General features: G+C 44.4%; 1 protein-coding gene across 1 annotated transcript in view; it reads right to left on the bottom strand.

Moving 5' to 3' along the window:
- LOC138853518 (E3 ubiquitin-protein ligase ZNRF1-like) overlaps window positions 1-16,586 on the bottom strand; it is a 177,214-nt gene extending 160,628 nt beyond the window's left edge. The window contains exon 1 of the mRNA XM_070090634.1: window positions 16,415-16,586. Within this exon, the coding sequence (XP_069946735.1) occupies window positions 16,415-16,571 (157 nt within the window). The 5' untranslated portion in view covers window positions 16,572-16,586. The remainder of the gene's footprint in view (window positions 1-16,414) is intronic.
- Between the last annotated feature and the right edge of the window lie 950 nt (window positions 16,587-17,536).

Raw genomic sequence — 17,536 nt, 5'->3', positions numbered from 1 at the left:
ATCTACACTTGGAAAATCTTGGAAGGAATGGTCCCAAATCTGCACACAGAAATCACTCCCTACGAAAGTAAAAGATTGGGCAGGCGATACAAAATACCCCCATTTAAAAGTAGGGGCGCCACTGGCACACTAAGAGAAAACGCCATAAGTGTCCGGGGCCCAAGACTGTTCAACAGCCTCCCATCAAGCATTAGGGAATTACCAATAAACCCCTGGCTGCCTTCAAGAGAGAGCTGGACAGATACCTTAAGTCAGTGCCGGATCCGCCGGGCTGTGGCTCGTACGTTGGACTGAGTGCGGCCAGCAGTAACAGCCTGGTTGATCAGGCCTTGATCCACCGGGAGGCCTGGTTATGGACCGGGCCGCGGGGGCGTTGATCCCCAGAATAACCTCCAGGCAACCCTCGTCCTGTCTTCCAAACACCCACGTCCTGCCTTCCAAACACCCACGTCCTGCCTTCCAAACACCCACGTCCTGCCTTCCAAACACCCTCGTCCTGCCTTCCAAACACCCACGTCCTGCCTTCCAAACACCCACGTCCTGCCTTCTCTCCTGAAGGTCCCACCCAGCCAACCACCTCCCTAGGAACATAACTATGCATCTGGCCAGTAAAGTTACTCTAAGACAGAAAGAAGTTTGATGTAAAGGAAGCTGGTTAAAGCAGGCTTCACCTTGTCATCTGACTGTCCATCCCTGGGTACCAGTAAGATTCCACATCTATGTACCGCCTGGCCACCCTCTAGTCCCGAATCTTGCGGACCACAGTGTGGACCCGGACATGAAGAGCACAAAAGGCACTTTGTAAATGGTCCAAGTCGGATCGGAACATCGTTGCAGGCTTCTCTCTCCAATGTCCGAGTTGTTTGTGTATCAGACCGAAACATACTGGGGCAGCCAGAGTAAAGGTGCCAAGTGTCAGTCAGAGTAAACGTGCCAAGTATCAGCCACAGTAAAGGTGCCAAGTATCAGCGACAGTAAAAGTGTCAAGCGTCAGCCACAGTGCCAGGTGTCAGCTCAGAGGGTCAGCGGCCGCTGGCACGCATGATAGACTGGCCTCATTTATTACTCACTCCGGCCGCGTTTTGGAATCTCTATATTTACGAAGCCTTACCAAGGCCCATTTACACTTAAAAAATATCTCTATTAATATTCAGCTATCCTGCCCTAATATTAAGCTATCCTACCCCCAATACTGATTAAGCTATCCTACCCTAATAGTGAGGTATCCTACCCTAATATTAAGCTATCCTACCCCAATATTCAGCTATCCTATCTTAATATTAAGCTATCGTACTCCAATATTAAGCTATCCTACCCCAATATTCAGCTATCCTACCCCAATATTCAGCTATCCTACCCTAATACTAAGCTATCCTACCATAATATTAAGCTATCCTACCATAATATTGAGCTATCCTACCATAATATTGAGCTATCCTACCATAATATTAAGCTATCCTACCATAATATTAAGCTATCCTACCATAATATTGAGCTATCCTACCATAATATTGAGCTATCCTACCATAATATTAAGCTATCCTACCATAATATTGAGCTATCCTACCATAATATTGCGCTATCCTACCATAATATTGCGCTATCCTACCATAATATTGAGCTATCCTACCATAATATTGAGCTATCCTACCATAATATTAAGCTATCCTACCATAATATTAAGCTATCCTACCATAATATTGAGTTATCCTACCATAATATTGCGCTATCCTACCATAATATTAAGCTATCCTACCATAATATTGCGCTATCCTACCATAATATTAAGCTATCCTACCATAATATTAAGCTATCCTACCATAATATTAAGCTATCCTACCATAATATTGAGCTATCCTACCATAATATTAAGCTATCCTACCATAATATTAAGCTATCCTACCATAATATTAAGCTATCCTACCATAATATTAAGCTATCCTACCATAATATTAAGCTATCCCTATTGCTATATAGTTATTTTTAATAGGGATAAAACCACCAATAACTGAGTTGCTTAGAAAATGTGAAGTAAACAATCCTCACTTGATATTATGTTTGGAGGTGTTTACTCGGGTGCCGCAAACATGACCCAAACACGCAAACATCCTCCAGTGTTTTATCGACTCCACCTAAACACACCGAAGCACCCGGGTTCTTACAGACACACACGCACGCACGCACGCACACAAGCACGCACGCACGCACGCACGCACATACAGACACCACAAACTACAAACAACAGATCAAGTGCCTATCGACAAGTGCTTTTGATAACTGGAAACTAACAAACGCTGGGGGGGAGGGGTAATTATAGTGAAAGACCAAAATGAACTTAACGACCTTCAAAGAAAAGAGAAAAATGGAAGATATGATCGCGATGTGCAACATACTCAGAGGATGTGACAAGGGCAGACAGACACTGAAGTGGACGGTGCAGGGGTAGATGAGGTACACGCCGGAGCTGCAGACACGCATCACACACGATGATGTTTCGGTCCGACTTGGACCGTTTACAAAGTCACACTCTCCTACGTGCGGGTTATTTGTGTATTGCTCCAGTCAGGGTGTTGTGCCTTTGTGATCTTCATCTCAAGGCCCGAGAGGCCAGGAACCAGCTACCTCTCCCCTGAGAATCCTCATACTCTGGACAATTAAAAGGTAAAGATGTGAGTTTGTAGTATATTTAGTTCTAGCTATTATCTCTTCCAGTTTTCCATAACGGAATAGTTGGAATCTGTCTTCACTGAACATCATATTGTTTTCCGTTGCCCATTGGGAAACTTGGTTTATATCTTCTTGGAGGTTAACCGTGTCCTCAATAGATGGCATTCTCGTGCAGATCTTAGTATCGTCTGCAAAGCATGACACGGTGCTGTGGATTATACCTCTGCTTATGTTTGATATGAGGATGAGGAACTGGATGAGGGTGAGTACTGTGCCTTGTGGAACACAGCTCTTCACTACTGCAGCTTCCCATTTAACTCTGTTGACCACTACTCTCTGTGTTCGACTGGTTAGAAAGTTGAAGATCCATCTGCCCATTTTGCCAGTTATTCCTTTAGCACGTATTTTGTGCGCTATTACGATATGATCACACCTGCCAAAGACTTTTGCAAAGTCTGTGTATATTACATCTGCATTCTGTTTTTCTTCCAGTGCATCCAAGACCATATCATAGTGATCCAGTAGTTGCGAGAGGCAGGAGCGACCTGCTCTGAACCCATGTTGCCCTGAATTGTGCAGTTTTTGGGAATCCAGGTGATTTGCAATCGTGGTTAGCACTCTTTCAAAGATTTTAAAGTGGGACGTTATAGAGATATTTTTCCAAAGTTCTTAGCTAATGCTTTGCTGTCACCTTTATGAAGTGCGGCTATATCCGTTATGTCGTATATGTCGTGCCGAATAGGTAAAACCTGCGGTTTTGGGTTAAATAGCAACGCTCTTCTTCTCGAATAATACAAGCGAAAATTTGTGTATGCAATAATTTCGCAAAAATCATTCTGAACCTAACGAAAAAAATACATTTCATTGTGTTTTTTTTTTATTATTAAATTATTGTAAACTTACCTAATATATATTTAGTTGGATTAGGTAAAATTAAACTGCACTTGTTATAATAAAGTTAAGTAAGTTTTCTAAGGTTCTTTTGGTACGAAATTATTAATTTTTACATTAACGTAAATGAAAAAAATATATATTTTTAAACATATAAGAGAAATTTTTAGAAAGGACTTAATTTTAAATGAGTTCTTGCTAATTGACCAGTTTAACGTATTCGGCACATTATACTATATATATTATAACCAAAAGTAAGCGCTAATGTACGTGTGTGTGTGTGTGTACTAACCTATTTGTGGTTGCAGGGGTCGAGTCATAGCTCCTGGCCCCGCCTCTTCACTGATTGCTACTAGGTCCTCTCTCTCCCTGCTCCATGAGCTTTATCATACCTCGCCTTAAAACTATGTATGGTTCCCGCCTCCACTACACTTTCCAGGCTATTCCACGGCTTGACTACTCTATGACTGAAGAAATACTTCCTAACATCCCTTTGATTCATCTGAGTCTTCAACTTCCAATTGTGACCTCTTGTGTCTGTGTCCCATCTCTGGAACATCCTGTCTTTGTCCACCTTGTCTATTCCGCGCAGTATTTTATATGTCGTTATCATGTCTCCCCTGACCCTCCTGTCCTCCAGTGTCGTCAGGCCGATTTCCCTCAACCTTTCTTCATAGGACATAGTGTGTGTGTGTGTGTGTGTGTGTGTGTGTGTGTGTGTGTGTGTGTGTGTGTGTGTGTGTGTGTGTGTGTGTGTGTGTGTGTGTGTGTGTGTGTGTGTGTCTGTGTGTCTGTTTGTGTGTGTGTGTCTGTGTGTGTGTGTGTGTGTGTGTGTGTATGTGTGTGTGTGTGTGTATGTGTGTGTGTGTGTGTATGTGTGTGTGTGTGTGTGTGTGTGTGTGTGTGTGTGTGTATGTGTGTGTGTGTGTGTGTGTGTGTGTACTCACCTAGTTGTACTCACCTAGTTGAGGTTGCGGGGGTCGAGTCCGAGCTCCTGGCCCCGCCTCTTCACTGATCGCTACTAGGTCACTCTCCCTGAGCCGTGAGCTTTGTCGTACCTCTGCTTAAAGCTATGTATGGATCCTGCCTCCACTACGTCGCTTCCCAAACTATTCCACTTACTGACTACTCTGTGGCTGAAGAAATACTTCCTAACATCCCTGTGATTCATCTGTGTCTTTAGCTTCCAACTGTGTCCCCTTGTTACTGTGTCCAATCTCTGGAACATCCTGTTTTTGTCCACCTTGTCAATTCCTCTCAGTATTTTGTATGTCGTTATCATGTCCCCCCTATCTCTCCTGTCCTCCAGTGTCGTCAGGTTGATTTCCCTTAACCTCTCCTCGTAGGACATACCTCTTAGCTCTGGAACTAGTCTTGTTGCAAACCTTTGCACTTTCTCTAGTTTCTTTACGTGCTTGGCTAGGTGTGGGTTCCAAACTGGTGCCGCATACTCCAATATGGGCCTAACGTATACGGTGTACAGGGTCCTGAACGATTCCTTATTAAGATGTCGGAATGCTGTTCTGAGGTTTGCTAGGCGCCCATATGCTGCAGCAGTTATTTGGTTGATGTGCGCTTCAGGAGATGTGCCTGGTGTTATACTCACCCCAAGATCTTTTTCCTTGAGTGAGGTTTGTAGTCTCTGACCCCCTAGACTGTACTCCGTCTGCGGCCTTCTTTGCCCTTCCCCAATCTTCATGACTTTGCACTTGGTGGGATTGAACTCCAGGAGCCAATTGCTGGACCAGTTCTGCATCCTGTCCAGATCCCTTTGTAGTTCTGCCTGGTCTTCGATCGAGTGTATTCTTCTCATCAACTTCACGTCATCTGCAAACAGGGACACCTCAGAGTCTATTCCTTCCGTCATGTCGTTCACAAATACCAGAAACAGCACTGGTCCTAGGACTGACCCCTGCGGGACCCCGCTGGTCACAGGTGCCCACTCTGACACCTCGCCACGTACCATGACTCGCTGCTGTCTTCCTGACAAGTATTCCCTGATCCATTGTAGTGCCTTCCCTGTTATCCCTGCTTGGTGTGTGTGTGTGTGTGTGTGTGTGTGTGTGTGTGTGTGTGTGTGTGTGTGTGTGTGTATGTGTGTGTGTGTGTGTGTGTGTGTGTGTGTGTGTGTGTGTGTGTGTGTCAGGAGGTGGGTGGCAGACGCTGGTGAAGCTCACAACGTCATTAATACACACGAGCCTCACAAACGTAGAATTATCCTCAACAACCAACACGAAATTACTTACAAATCTATATAATTCCTTGAGACAGTAACAGATCAGCCGGACTGTGATGGCTATGGTGACATGCAGGTTTACTAGTATACTGACTTGCAACTGAGTCCACTAGTATACTGGCATGTATTGCAAGTCCACTAGTATACTGGCATGTATTGCAAGTCCACTAGTATACTGGCATGTACTGCAAGTCCACTAGTATACTGGCATGTACTGCAAGTCCACTAGTATACTGGCATGTATTGCAAGTCCACTAGTATACTGGCATGTATTGCAAGTCCACTAGTATACTGGCATGTATTGCAAGTCCACTAGTATACTGGTATGCACTGCAAGTCCACTAGTATACTGGCATGTACTGCAAGTCCACTAGTATACTGGCATGTATTGCAAGTCCACTAGTATACTGGCATGTATTGCAAGTCCACTAGTATACTGGTATGCACTGCAAGTCCACTAGGATACTGGCATGTATTGCAAGTCCACTAGTATACTGGCATGTATTGCAAGTCCACTAGTATACTGGCATGTATTGCAAGTCCACTAGTATACTGGTATGCACTGCAAGTCCACTAGTATACTGGCATGTACTGCAAGTCCACTAGTATACTGGCATGTATTGCAAGTCCACTAGTATACTGGCATGTATTGCAAGTCCACTAGTATACTGGTATGCACTGCAAGTCCACTAGGATACTGGCATGTATTGCAAGTCCACTAGTATACTGGTATGCACTGCAAGTCCACTAGTATACTGGTATGCGCTGCAAGTCCACTATTATACTGACATGTACTGCAAGTCCACTAGTATACTGGCATGTATTGCAAGTCCACTAGTATACTGGTATGCACTGCAAGTCCACTGTTATACTGAAATTTACTGCAAGTCCACTAGTATACTGGCATGTATTGCAAGTCCACTAGTATACTGGCGTGCACTGCAAGTCCACTAGTATAGTGGCATGCACTGCAAGTCCATTAGTATACTGGCATGTATTGCAAGTCCACTAGTATACTAGGGTGCACTGCAAGTCCACTAGTATACTGGTATGCACTGCAAGTCCACTATTATACTGACATGTACTGCAAGTCCATTAGTATACTGGCATGTATTGCAAGTCCACTAGTATACTGGTATGCGCTGCAAGTCCACTATTATACTGACATGTACTGCAAGTCCACTAGTATAGTGGCATGCATTGCAAGTCCACTAGTATACTGGCATGCACTGCAAGTCCACTAGTATACTGGTATGTACTGCAAGTCCACTAGTATACTGGCATGTACTGCAAGTCCACTAGTATACTGGCATGCACTGCAAGTCAACTAGTATACTGGCATGTACTGCAAGTCTACTAGTATACTGGCATGTACTGCAAGTCCACTAGTATACTGGCATGTATTGCAAGTCCACTAGTATACTGACATGTACTGCAAGTCCACTAGTATACTGGCATGCACTGCAAGTCCACTAGTATACTGGCATGTATTGCAAGTCCACTAGTATACTGGCATGCACTGCAAGTCCACTAGTATACTGGCATGCACTGCAAGTCCACTAGTATACTGGCATGCACTGCAAGTCCACTAGTATACTGGCATGCACTGCAAGTCCACTAGTATACTGGCATGTATTTCAAGTCCACTAGTATACTGGAATGTACTGCAAGTCCACTAGTATACTGGCGTGCACTGCAAGTCCACTAGTATACTGGCATGCACTGCAAGTCCACTAGTATACTGGCATGCACTGCAAGTCCACTAGTATACTGGCATGCACTGCAAGTCCACTAGTATACTGGCATGTACTGCAAGTCCACTAGTATACTGGCATGCACTGCAAGTCCACTAGTATACTGGCATGCACTGCAAGTCCACTAGTATACTGGCATGCACTGCAAGTCCACTAGTATACTAGCATGTACTGCAAGTCCACTAGTATACTGGCATGCACTGCAAGTCCACTAGTATACTGGCATGCACTGCAAGTCCACTAGTATACTGGCATGCACTGCAAGTCCACTAGTATACTGGCATGCACTGCAAGTCCACTAGTATACTGGCATGTACTGCAAGTCCACAAGTATACTGGCATGTACTGTAAGTCCACTAGTATACTGGCATGTACTGCAAGTCCACTAGTATACTGGCATGTACTGCAAGTCCACTAGTATACTGGCATGCACTGCAAGTCCACTAGTATAAGAACATAAGAACGAAGGAACACTGCAGAAGGCCTACTGGCCCATGCGAGGCAGGTCCAAGTCCCTACCGGCCTAAGCCAACGCACCCAACCTAGACAGGTCAGGTCACATTGACTTAAGGGAGGAACACGGCAACCGACCTGTTAGCACAAGCTATCTGGTCTAACTCACACCCACCCACATCTACTCATGTATTTATCCAACCTATTTTTAAAGCTACACAACGTTCTGGCCTCTATAACGGTACTTGGGAGTTTGTTCCACTCATCCACAACTCTATTACCAAACCAGTACTTTCCTATATCCCTCCTGAATCTGAATTTTTCCAACTTAAAACCATTGCTGCGAGTCCTGTCTAGACTAGATATTTTCAGCACACTATTTACATCCCCTTTATTTATTCCTGTCTTCCATTTATAAACCTCAATCATATCCCCCCTAATTCTACGTCTTTCTAGAGAGTGCAGTTTCAGGGCCCTTAGTCTATCCTCATAGGGAAGGTTTCTGATACATGGGATCATCTTTGTCATCCTCCTTTGTACATTTTCCAGAGAATTTATATCCATTCTGTAATACGGTGACCAAAACTGTGCAGCATAATCTAAATGAGGCCTAACCAAGGATGTATAGAGTTGAAGAACAACCTGAGGACTCCTATTATTTATGCTTCTTGATATGAAGCCAAGGATTCTATTAGCTTTATTGCGAACACTTATGCACTGTTGTCTTGGTTTCAGATTACTGCTAACCAGAACTCCTAAATCTTTTTCGCAATCCGTAATATTAAGATCTACATTATTTAGTTTATATGTGGCATGGTTATTGTCCTGTCCAACATTTAGAACTTTGCATTTGTCTATATTAAACTGCATCTGCCACTTCTCCGACCACTGCATCAGTCTATTCAAATCTTCCTGGAGTGCTCGAATGTCCTCGTCAGAATGAATTCGACGGCCTATTTTGGTGTCATCGGCAAACTTGCCGATGTCGCTCTTTATGCCCTCATCTATGTCGTTTATGTAGATTGTGAACAGCAGGGGGCCCAACACTGACCCCTGTGGAACACCGCTCGTGACGCTTCCCCACTCTGATTTCTCCCCATTTATGCAAACTCTCTGCTGCCTATTTGTCAACCATGCCTCTATCCAGGAAAAAATTTCTCCTCCTATTCCATGTGCTTTAATTTTCCTCAATAGTCTCTGATGTGGGACCCTGTCAAAAGCCTTACTGAAGTCCATATACACAATATCATATTCATTACCATGATCTACCTCCTCAAATACCTTAGTGAAAAAAGTTAATAAATTCGTAAGGCAGGAACGCCCCTTTGTAAAACCATGCTGAGATTCGTTGATTAATTTATGCTTTTCAAGGTGGCTACGAACTGCCTCGGCAATTATTGATTCCATAAATTTTCCCACTATGGAGGTTAGGCTTATTGGTCTATAGTTCGAAGCTAAGGACCTGTCACCTGTTTTGAAAATAGGTATCACATTTGCCATTTTCCACTTATCTGGCACCATGCCAGTTTGTAGTGATATGTTGAAAAGATTAGCCAAAGGTGTGCTAAGCTCCTCTTTACATTCCTTTAGAACCCTTGCATACAGTTCATCAGGGCCTGGGGATTTGTTAGGTTTTAATTTATCTATTTGCCTAAGGACCATGTCACTTGTGACCCTAATAGTGCACAGTTTATTATCGTCCTGTTCTACATAATTTATCATTACTGGAATATCGCTGGTATCCTCCTGTGTAAAAACTGAGAGGAAGTATGTGTTAAAAATTCTACACATTTCCTTATCACTGTCAGTGAGCTGACCCGAGGAACTTTTGAGTGGGCCTATCTTGTCCCTGATCTTACTTCTGTATACCTGAAAGAATCCTTTTGGGTTAGTCTTCGATTCTCTTGCAACTTTAACCTCATAATCTCTTTTTGCTTTTCTAATTCCCTTTTTTATTTCTCTCTTTAACTGAATATATCGATTTCTTAATTGCCCCTCTCCTCTTTTGATTTGCCTATATATGCCTCTCTTTTGACCAATCAGATATTTTAATCTATTGTTCATCCATTTAGGATCATTTTTGTTTGATCTGATTTCCCTATTTGGAACATAATTTGACTGAGCAGCTAGAACTATGCCCTGGAAAGCATCATATCGGCAACCATCACCACCTACCTGACCCCTAGTCAGGTCATTCCAGTTCAGCCCACCTAAGTAATTTTTCAGTCCTATGAAATCAGCCAAGCGAAAGTCAGGGACGGAGACTTGATTGCCATTATTAGGGGAATTCCATGATATGTTAAAACTGAGTGATTTGTGATCACTCTCCCCAAGCTCATCATTAACCTCAAGATTATTAATTAGTGTTTCCCTACTGGCAAGAACCAAGTCAAGGAGGTTATTTCCCCTAGTTGGCTCTGTCACAAACTGTTTTAAAAAACAATCCTGGATCGTATCAAGAAAGTCACCCGACTCTAAATTTCCTGTCAAATTGCTCCAGTCAATCTGTCTATAGTTGAAATCTCCCATTAGCACAACATTTTCGTATGTAGATGCCTTACGAATTTCGTCCCATAGAAGTTTACTGCACTCCCTATCAAGATTTGGGGCCCTGTAAATCACACCCAAAATTAGTTTTTCTCGGCCCTCGAGAAGCTGTAACCAAACAGATTCAGTGGCTGACGCTTCTAATTTAATATCTGGTCTAACACAACAATTTAAATTGTCTCTGACATACATCGCTACTCCACCACCTTTCCTGTTGACCCTGTCAGTGTGGAATAATTTATAGCCTTGTATGTGACATTCAGAGGGCATCTCTCTATCTTTCAGATTGAGCCAGGTCTCTGTTATAGCAATAATATCTATGTTTCCTGCACTTGCAATTAATCTTAGCTCATCTATCTTATTTCTAACACTCCTGCTATTAGTATAGTAAACCTTAAGGGAGCTAGTCCCTTGCTGCCCTCTGCTGTCCCCCTTTGTTTGCTGACCTGTTCTATTGTCTTTATTTATAACTTCATGCTGAGTGCCTTTTATACATTTACTGTTTCCAACCCTAGTGTTGCAACCTGCTTGTTTCCCACACACACCCATACCTCTATCTTCCATCAGTTTAAAATCATAGGCATTTCACCAATGGCCTTCTCAATCGAGTCTGCAAGTGCTACCACCCCTGCCCCAGAGAGATGAACCCCATCCCTTGCATACATATCATGTTTGCCATAAAAGTTGTTCCAGTTGTCAATGAATGGGATTGCAAGTTCCTTGCAGTATCTGTCTAGCCAGCAATTTACACCAATTGCCCTAGACAACCATTCATTTCCTACTCCCCTTCTAGGCAAGATGCTACATATGATTGGGATCCCTCCCTTAGACTTAATGAAATCTATAGCTGACCTGTACTTATCTAGCAGCTCTTCTCTCCTACCCTTCCCAATATCATTTCCACCAGCACTGAGACAGATAATGGGCTTGTTCCCATTACCTGACATGATATTATCCAGTCTGTTGACAATGTCCCCAACACCAGCTCCAGGGAAGCACACTCTATCTCTCATCTTCTTATTCCTATTACAAAAAGCACGGTCAACATATCTTACCTGAGAGTCACCAACCACAAGAATGCGCTTACCTTCATTAGCAGGGGCAGTAGTACCCTTACCTTCACTGGCCACTGAAGTACATTCATCCTGGAGAACAGAGAAGCGATTTCCTACCTTCAGATCTTCACTCTTAACTTTCCTTACTCTGATGCGCCTCCCATTACTGTGAACAACTCGCCACTTGTAGCAGGTGCTGGGCTGCACCTCACTGCTGGTAGCCGTTGCTACCTCCCCACCTACAGCCTCCTCACAGTGAGAGACAGACTGCACCTCACTGCTAGAAGCCTCATTCCCCACATCTCCAACCACCTCACACTCTCTCCCAGGCCCATTGAGGTGGACCTTCAGCCTCCTAATCTCCTCCTGGAGAAGCAAGACCTCCTCCTTCAACTCTCCAACCTCAGTTTTTAAAACACTGCAGAAGCAAGCCATGCTTTGTAACCGTCCACGCTAATCCCCAAAGCAGCTCAGGGTCTGTGACCTCACGTGACGACTGACCACTAGTATACTAGTAGTATACTGGCATGTACTGCAAGTCCACTAGTATACTGGCATGTACTGCAAGTCCACTAGCATACTGGCATGCACTGAAAGTCCACTAGTATACTGGCATGCACTGCAAGTCCACTAGTATACTGGCATACACTGCAAGTCCACTAGTATACTGGCATACACTGCAAGTCCACTAGTATACTGGCATGCACTGCAAGTCCACTAGTATACTGGCATACACTGCAAGTCCACTAGTATACTGGCATGCACTGCAAGTCCACTAGTATACTGGCATGCACTGCAAGTCCACTAGTATACTGGCATGTACTGCAAGTCCACTAGTATACTGGCATGCACTGCAAGTCCACTAGTATACTGGCATGCACTGCAAGTCCACTAGTATACTGGCATACACTGCAAGTCCACTAGTATACTGGCATGCACTGCAAGTCCACTAGTATACTGGCATGCACTGCAAGTCCACTAGTATACTGGCATGTACTGCAAGTCCACTAGTATACTGGCATGCATTGCAAGTCCACTAGTATACTGGCATGCACTGCAAGTCCACTAGTATACTGGCATGTACTGCAAGTCCACTAGTATACTGGCATGTACTGCAAGTCCACTAGTATACTGGCATGTACTGCAAGTCCACTAGTATACTGGCATGTACTGCAAGTCCACTAGTATACTGGCATGTACTGCAAGTCCACTAGTATACTGGCATGCACTGCAAGTCCACTAGTATACTGGCATGCACTGCAAGTCCACTAGTATACTGGCATGCACTGCAAGTCCACTAGTATACTGGCATGCACTGCAAGTCCACTAGTATACTGGCATGCACTGCAAGTCCACTAGTATACTGGCATGCACTGCAAGTCCACTAGTATACTGGCATGCACTGCAAGTCCACTAGTATACTGGCATGTACTGCAAGTCCACTAGTATACTGGCATGTACTGCAAGTCCACTAGTATACTGGCATGTACTGCAAGTCCACTAGTATACTGGCATGTACTGCAAGTCCACTAGCATACTGGCATGCACTGCAAGTCCACTAGCATACTGAAATTCATCTGTACAACGCTGCTTTGCTACTGTTACGATATGGCAAGTCTAACGACATTAAAATGTATCTGTACAGTGTGGTAAGATAAACTAACTCTCTCTCTCTCTCTCTCTCTAAATTCCCGTTTTCTTTGGTGTCGCATAAAAGTGTGTTTATCAAGCTATAACTTCCCCATTTATGTTTTCTCTCCTGCTCCTCTTCTTGACATTTTCCCATACTTTTTCTTCCTCCCCTCCCTTTTTCTGCCCTGTTCCTCCGTCCGTCCTTCCCTCTCTCCCACTCCATCCCTCTCCGTCACACGCACACGACGCATGAGCGCTAGTACACACACCAATGAACAGAAATTATTCTTGAATACCAATTATACAAAATTACAAATTGGCTGTGTTGTACCTGCGACCGAACTGAAAATTGTTGTAGTGTGGCAGCGTGTGATTACACTGTGATGATATTTCGTGAGGATACAGCGTGTGAGTACACTGTGATGATATTTCGTGAGGATACAGCGTGTGAGTATACTGTGACGATATTTCGTGAGGATGCAGGATGTGACGACATAGTGTGGCGACACAGCGTATGGGGAGACACACTGCAACAATTCTGTCTCAGGCTCTCATAAAGAAGCTCAATGGCGGCGTTTATTTCAAGATGGCTACTAGGATCAACAAAGGGCATATCTAGTACGCCCACAGTCTAGAAAATATCACCGTGCTGTCCATTACTGTTGGGGCGGGTTGGGTTGCGTTGGTGAGTTGGTTAATTGGGTTTAAAACCAATCGATTACACGAGTGTCATTAAGGCTGCATGTTACCCATATATCACTAACCGAAGATACTTTTAACCCTAGAATAGGGATTGAGATACAGTCTCAAGGATATATACTCCTCTCGGTGTATATATCCATCAATCCCTATTTATAGATTAAAGTAAAATCTCAGTGTATATACACTGAGACACTAACACCTCTCGGTGTATATAATCTCTTTCTCTTTGGGATGTTCTCCTTTGTTTCTGTAATAGCGTCGAAAGCCTACCGTCACATCTTTTGATATGATGGCAGTATTAGGCGAGTGCAACTGAGTACAGGCCACTCTGCACCTAAATAATTGCTGTAGCTCTGTTTTAGAGCGTTGGATAGTCGTCCGAAAAGAAAGATTGACTCTATTCTCGGACAGGAAAAGTCTCTTGGCACCACCACTGCCTCTGTTCACTCAGCAGTACACAGGAACTTGGGTGTTAGTTCCATTGCTGTGGGTGGCTTACCCATAGTCAGCTACCAGCAGGAGTTAGTCAACGGTTGTGGGTGGTATCCTGGAGAATGGGGGTGGTAGTATACCTTAGATGGATCTGGGCATTGATAAGATCCGGGACAGAATAACAAGTGCTAGTCTGTCCATGACCCGAGTTGGGATAACAACTGCTAGTCTGTCCATGACCCGCTATATGATAACAAGTGCTAGCCTGTACATGACCTGAGTTACCATGTGCTAAGATTGAGACACTTATGCAGCATATGGGAATCTTTATCCTGAATAAAGATTCCCATATGCTGCATAAGTGTCTCAATCTTCAACTTGTCGGTTTTTCAAACCATTCATCACTACCATGTGCTAGTCTGTCCATGACCCGAGATAGGATAACAAGTGCTAGATTGTACATAACCTGAGTTACCATAACAAGTGATAATTTGTCTATGACCGAGATAGGATAACAAATGCTAGTCTGTACATAACCTGAGTTACCATAACATGTGCTAGTCTGTCCATGACCCGAGACAGGATAACAAGTGCTAGCCTGGACATGATGTGAGGCAGGACCAACACAGCTGGTATTTTTCTTGCACCACTTCAGAAGAGCTGCTGTCTTACCTGGCGATAAGTAGGTATTAACAAATTCTATTAACTCTCTGGCGCCCAGGCAAGACATACTTCACAAGCTGCAACTTCAGCCACCTTCCCCTCGATTTATTGCTTCCTCACTGAAGTTGAACAAGGGGGAAAATCAAACACAATATCAAAGGCCAGTCTGTCGCGTTCGAACTTACACATTGCAACCTACAACTTATCAAATTATAGTTGGGCAAACAAGACCTAACACGGGGTGCAGGGCGGGCTGGTAAGCCAGGATTCAAGCCCCTCTTGTGTCCCCTCATTAACACAATGTGTTACCTTCATCACAGTGTGAAATGTCAGTTTGTGTCAAATTATAACTTGCGGCTTCAATAGGGGCGCCGGAGCACTTCAAGTCACCGGCTCCGAACAAGTTCACTTCTGCCTGGTGAACTTATAATTGCATTCAGAATACGCTTCTCTTAACTTTCCTGTGTATTCCTTAATCACTCTTATTCCTGTGATATTCCTGTCTAACTAACAAGGCATCGTAAATAACACGACTGCAAACAAAACAGGGTACGGGTGGGGTTAGAAGCCATGACAAGTGAGTTGTAAAATTCCAGGCCAGTGCGTAAGCCACTGGGTCAGCTGGCTTCAATAAGATTACTCCAACTAGGTATATTTATACACCATAGGGATGTTAGCATGGGCCACCACTGTGACCACAAATGCAAGTTTTTACAGATGAATCTGCCGCCAATCACGTTGTCGGCAGATTCCTTCTGTAAAGAATTGCTTTTGTGGTCACAGTGGTGGCCCATGCTAACCTCCCTATGGTATATAAATATACATAGATGGCTGAATCTCACAGCAGCCAGCTGGCCCAGTGACTTACTAGTTTGGAGTTTTACAACTCACTTGTCATGGGTTGTAACCCCACCGGAACCCTGGTTTGTTTAACAAGGCTTGTTTTGAGACTGGGCTGCGGGGGCAGTAATTCCAGAACCACTAACACACATAACATAAACGTAAGAATACCCAGTGAAGCATTAACCCTACACGACATTCTTCTGTGACACACACACACACACACACACACACACACACGAAGGAAGGACCTGGAACCACAGACAAAATGAGATATATCAAAGTTTGCCATAGAAAATATATTTGTGTGAGATAGAAAATGTGAGGGAGAAAATATATAAATGAAACCTTGAGTAGTGAACATAGTGTATGATACAGAGGAAATGAGAAACGTCAGAGAGGAAATGAGAACGAGAAGAGAAGGATATAACGAGGAGGAAAATAATGAGAGACAATTAAGAGTGGAGGGAGCGGGGTGAAGAGGGAGAGGGGTGAAGAGGGAGGGGAAAAGAGGAGGGGGGAGAGGGTTATAAGGCACGTACCTGCACTAGTGGAGAGTGCCCTGGAGCGGGTGGCGGCGGCGGCGGCGGCGGCGGCGGCGGCAGCAGCGGCGGCGTCAGAGGCTCCCCCAGCAGCAGCAGCCAAGCCCGCCCCTACCCCGCCCCCACCACCACCTGCCGTGCTCGCCTTGCCGCCCATCTCTACACCCACACCCAGCCGCCCACGCCACCGCCCACGCCCTCTAGCCGCTCCGCAACCATCACGGTCAACCTCTCACGCGCCCACATCCACAACACTCCTGAAAAGAAACACAACTTAAGCTCAGAGGAAACACCAGTGTGTGCCAAATATTATAATACCATGCAAAACAACCACGGGGGGGGGGGGAGGGGGAGCTGAAAACTTTAGGCCTTTCGTATTGCAAACAAAACAACATCAGGAGCTTGCAATATTCCAGAAAAAAGGAAGTACAAGCAAATACGATCGTACCTGCGTGGACCTCTTTCTGCAACATTGCAAGCTCCCTATGAAGTGTTGATTGCAACACGGAAGGCCTAGAGCTATCATTCAACACCCCCGTGGTTTTCCATCTTGTATCACTTGTTCGCGATTTTTGCATAACACCATATATATATATATAAAGCACTAACCCCGTATGGGTCAGACAACACAGCAGTGAAGACGCGATTCTCCGAAAAATAACATAGCAGCAACACTACCCAACTTGAAATACAATAGAAATTATGCTTGTGTTCTATCATAGGAGATCACAGCAACCACACAATTAATCCCCCCCCCCACAAAAAAAAATAATGAAGCAGAAAGGAATATCTGTTGTTCACTTGTTTTTCTGGATATATTCAGCGCCCTCTCACTGTTGTCTGTACCAGACTTCGCATTACCGTGCTGTGGTTCGTGCACTGGAGTACGTGCGGCCAGCAGTAACAGCCTGGTTGATGAGACCCTGATCCACCGGAGGATAAGGTCCTGATCAAGGACTGGGCCGCGGGGGCGTTGACCTCCGGAACACCCTCCAAGTATAAACCATACCCCCGGCCGGGATTGAACCCGCGGTCATAGAGTCTCAAAACTCCAGCCCGGGCTGGAGTTTTGAGACTCTATGACCGCGGGTTCAATCCCGGCCGGGGGTATGGTTTATTTGC

This window comes from Cherax quadricarinatus, chromosome 32, assembly GCF_038502225.1.
Source record: "Cherax quadricarinatus isolate ZL_2023a chromosome 32, ASM3850222v1, whole genome shotgun sequence".
NCBI lineage: Eukaryota > Metazoa > Arthropoda > Malacostraca > Decapoda > Parastacidae > Cherax > Cherax quadricarinatus.
The sequence above is the reverse complement of the archived record's forward strand: the minus strand, read 5'-3'. Positions and strand labels throughout refer to the sequence as shown.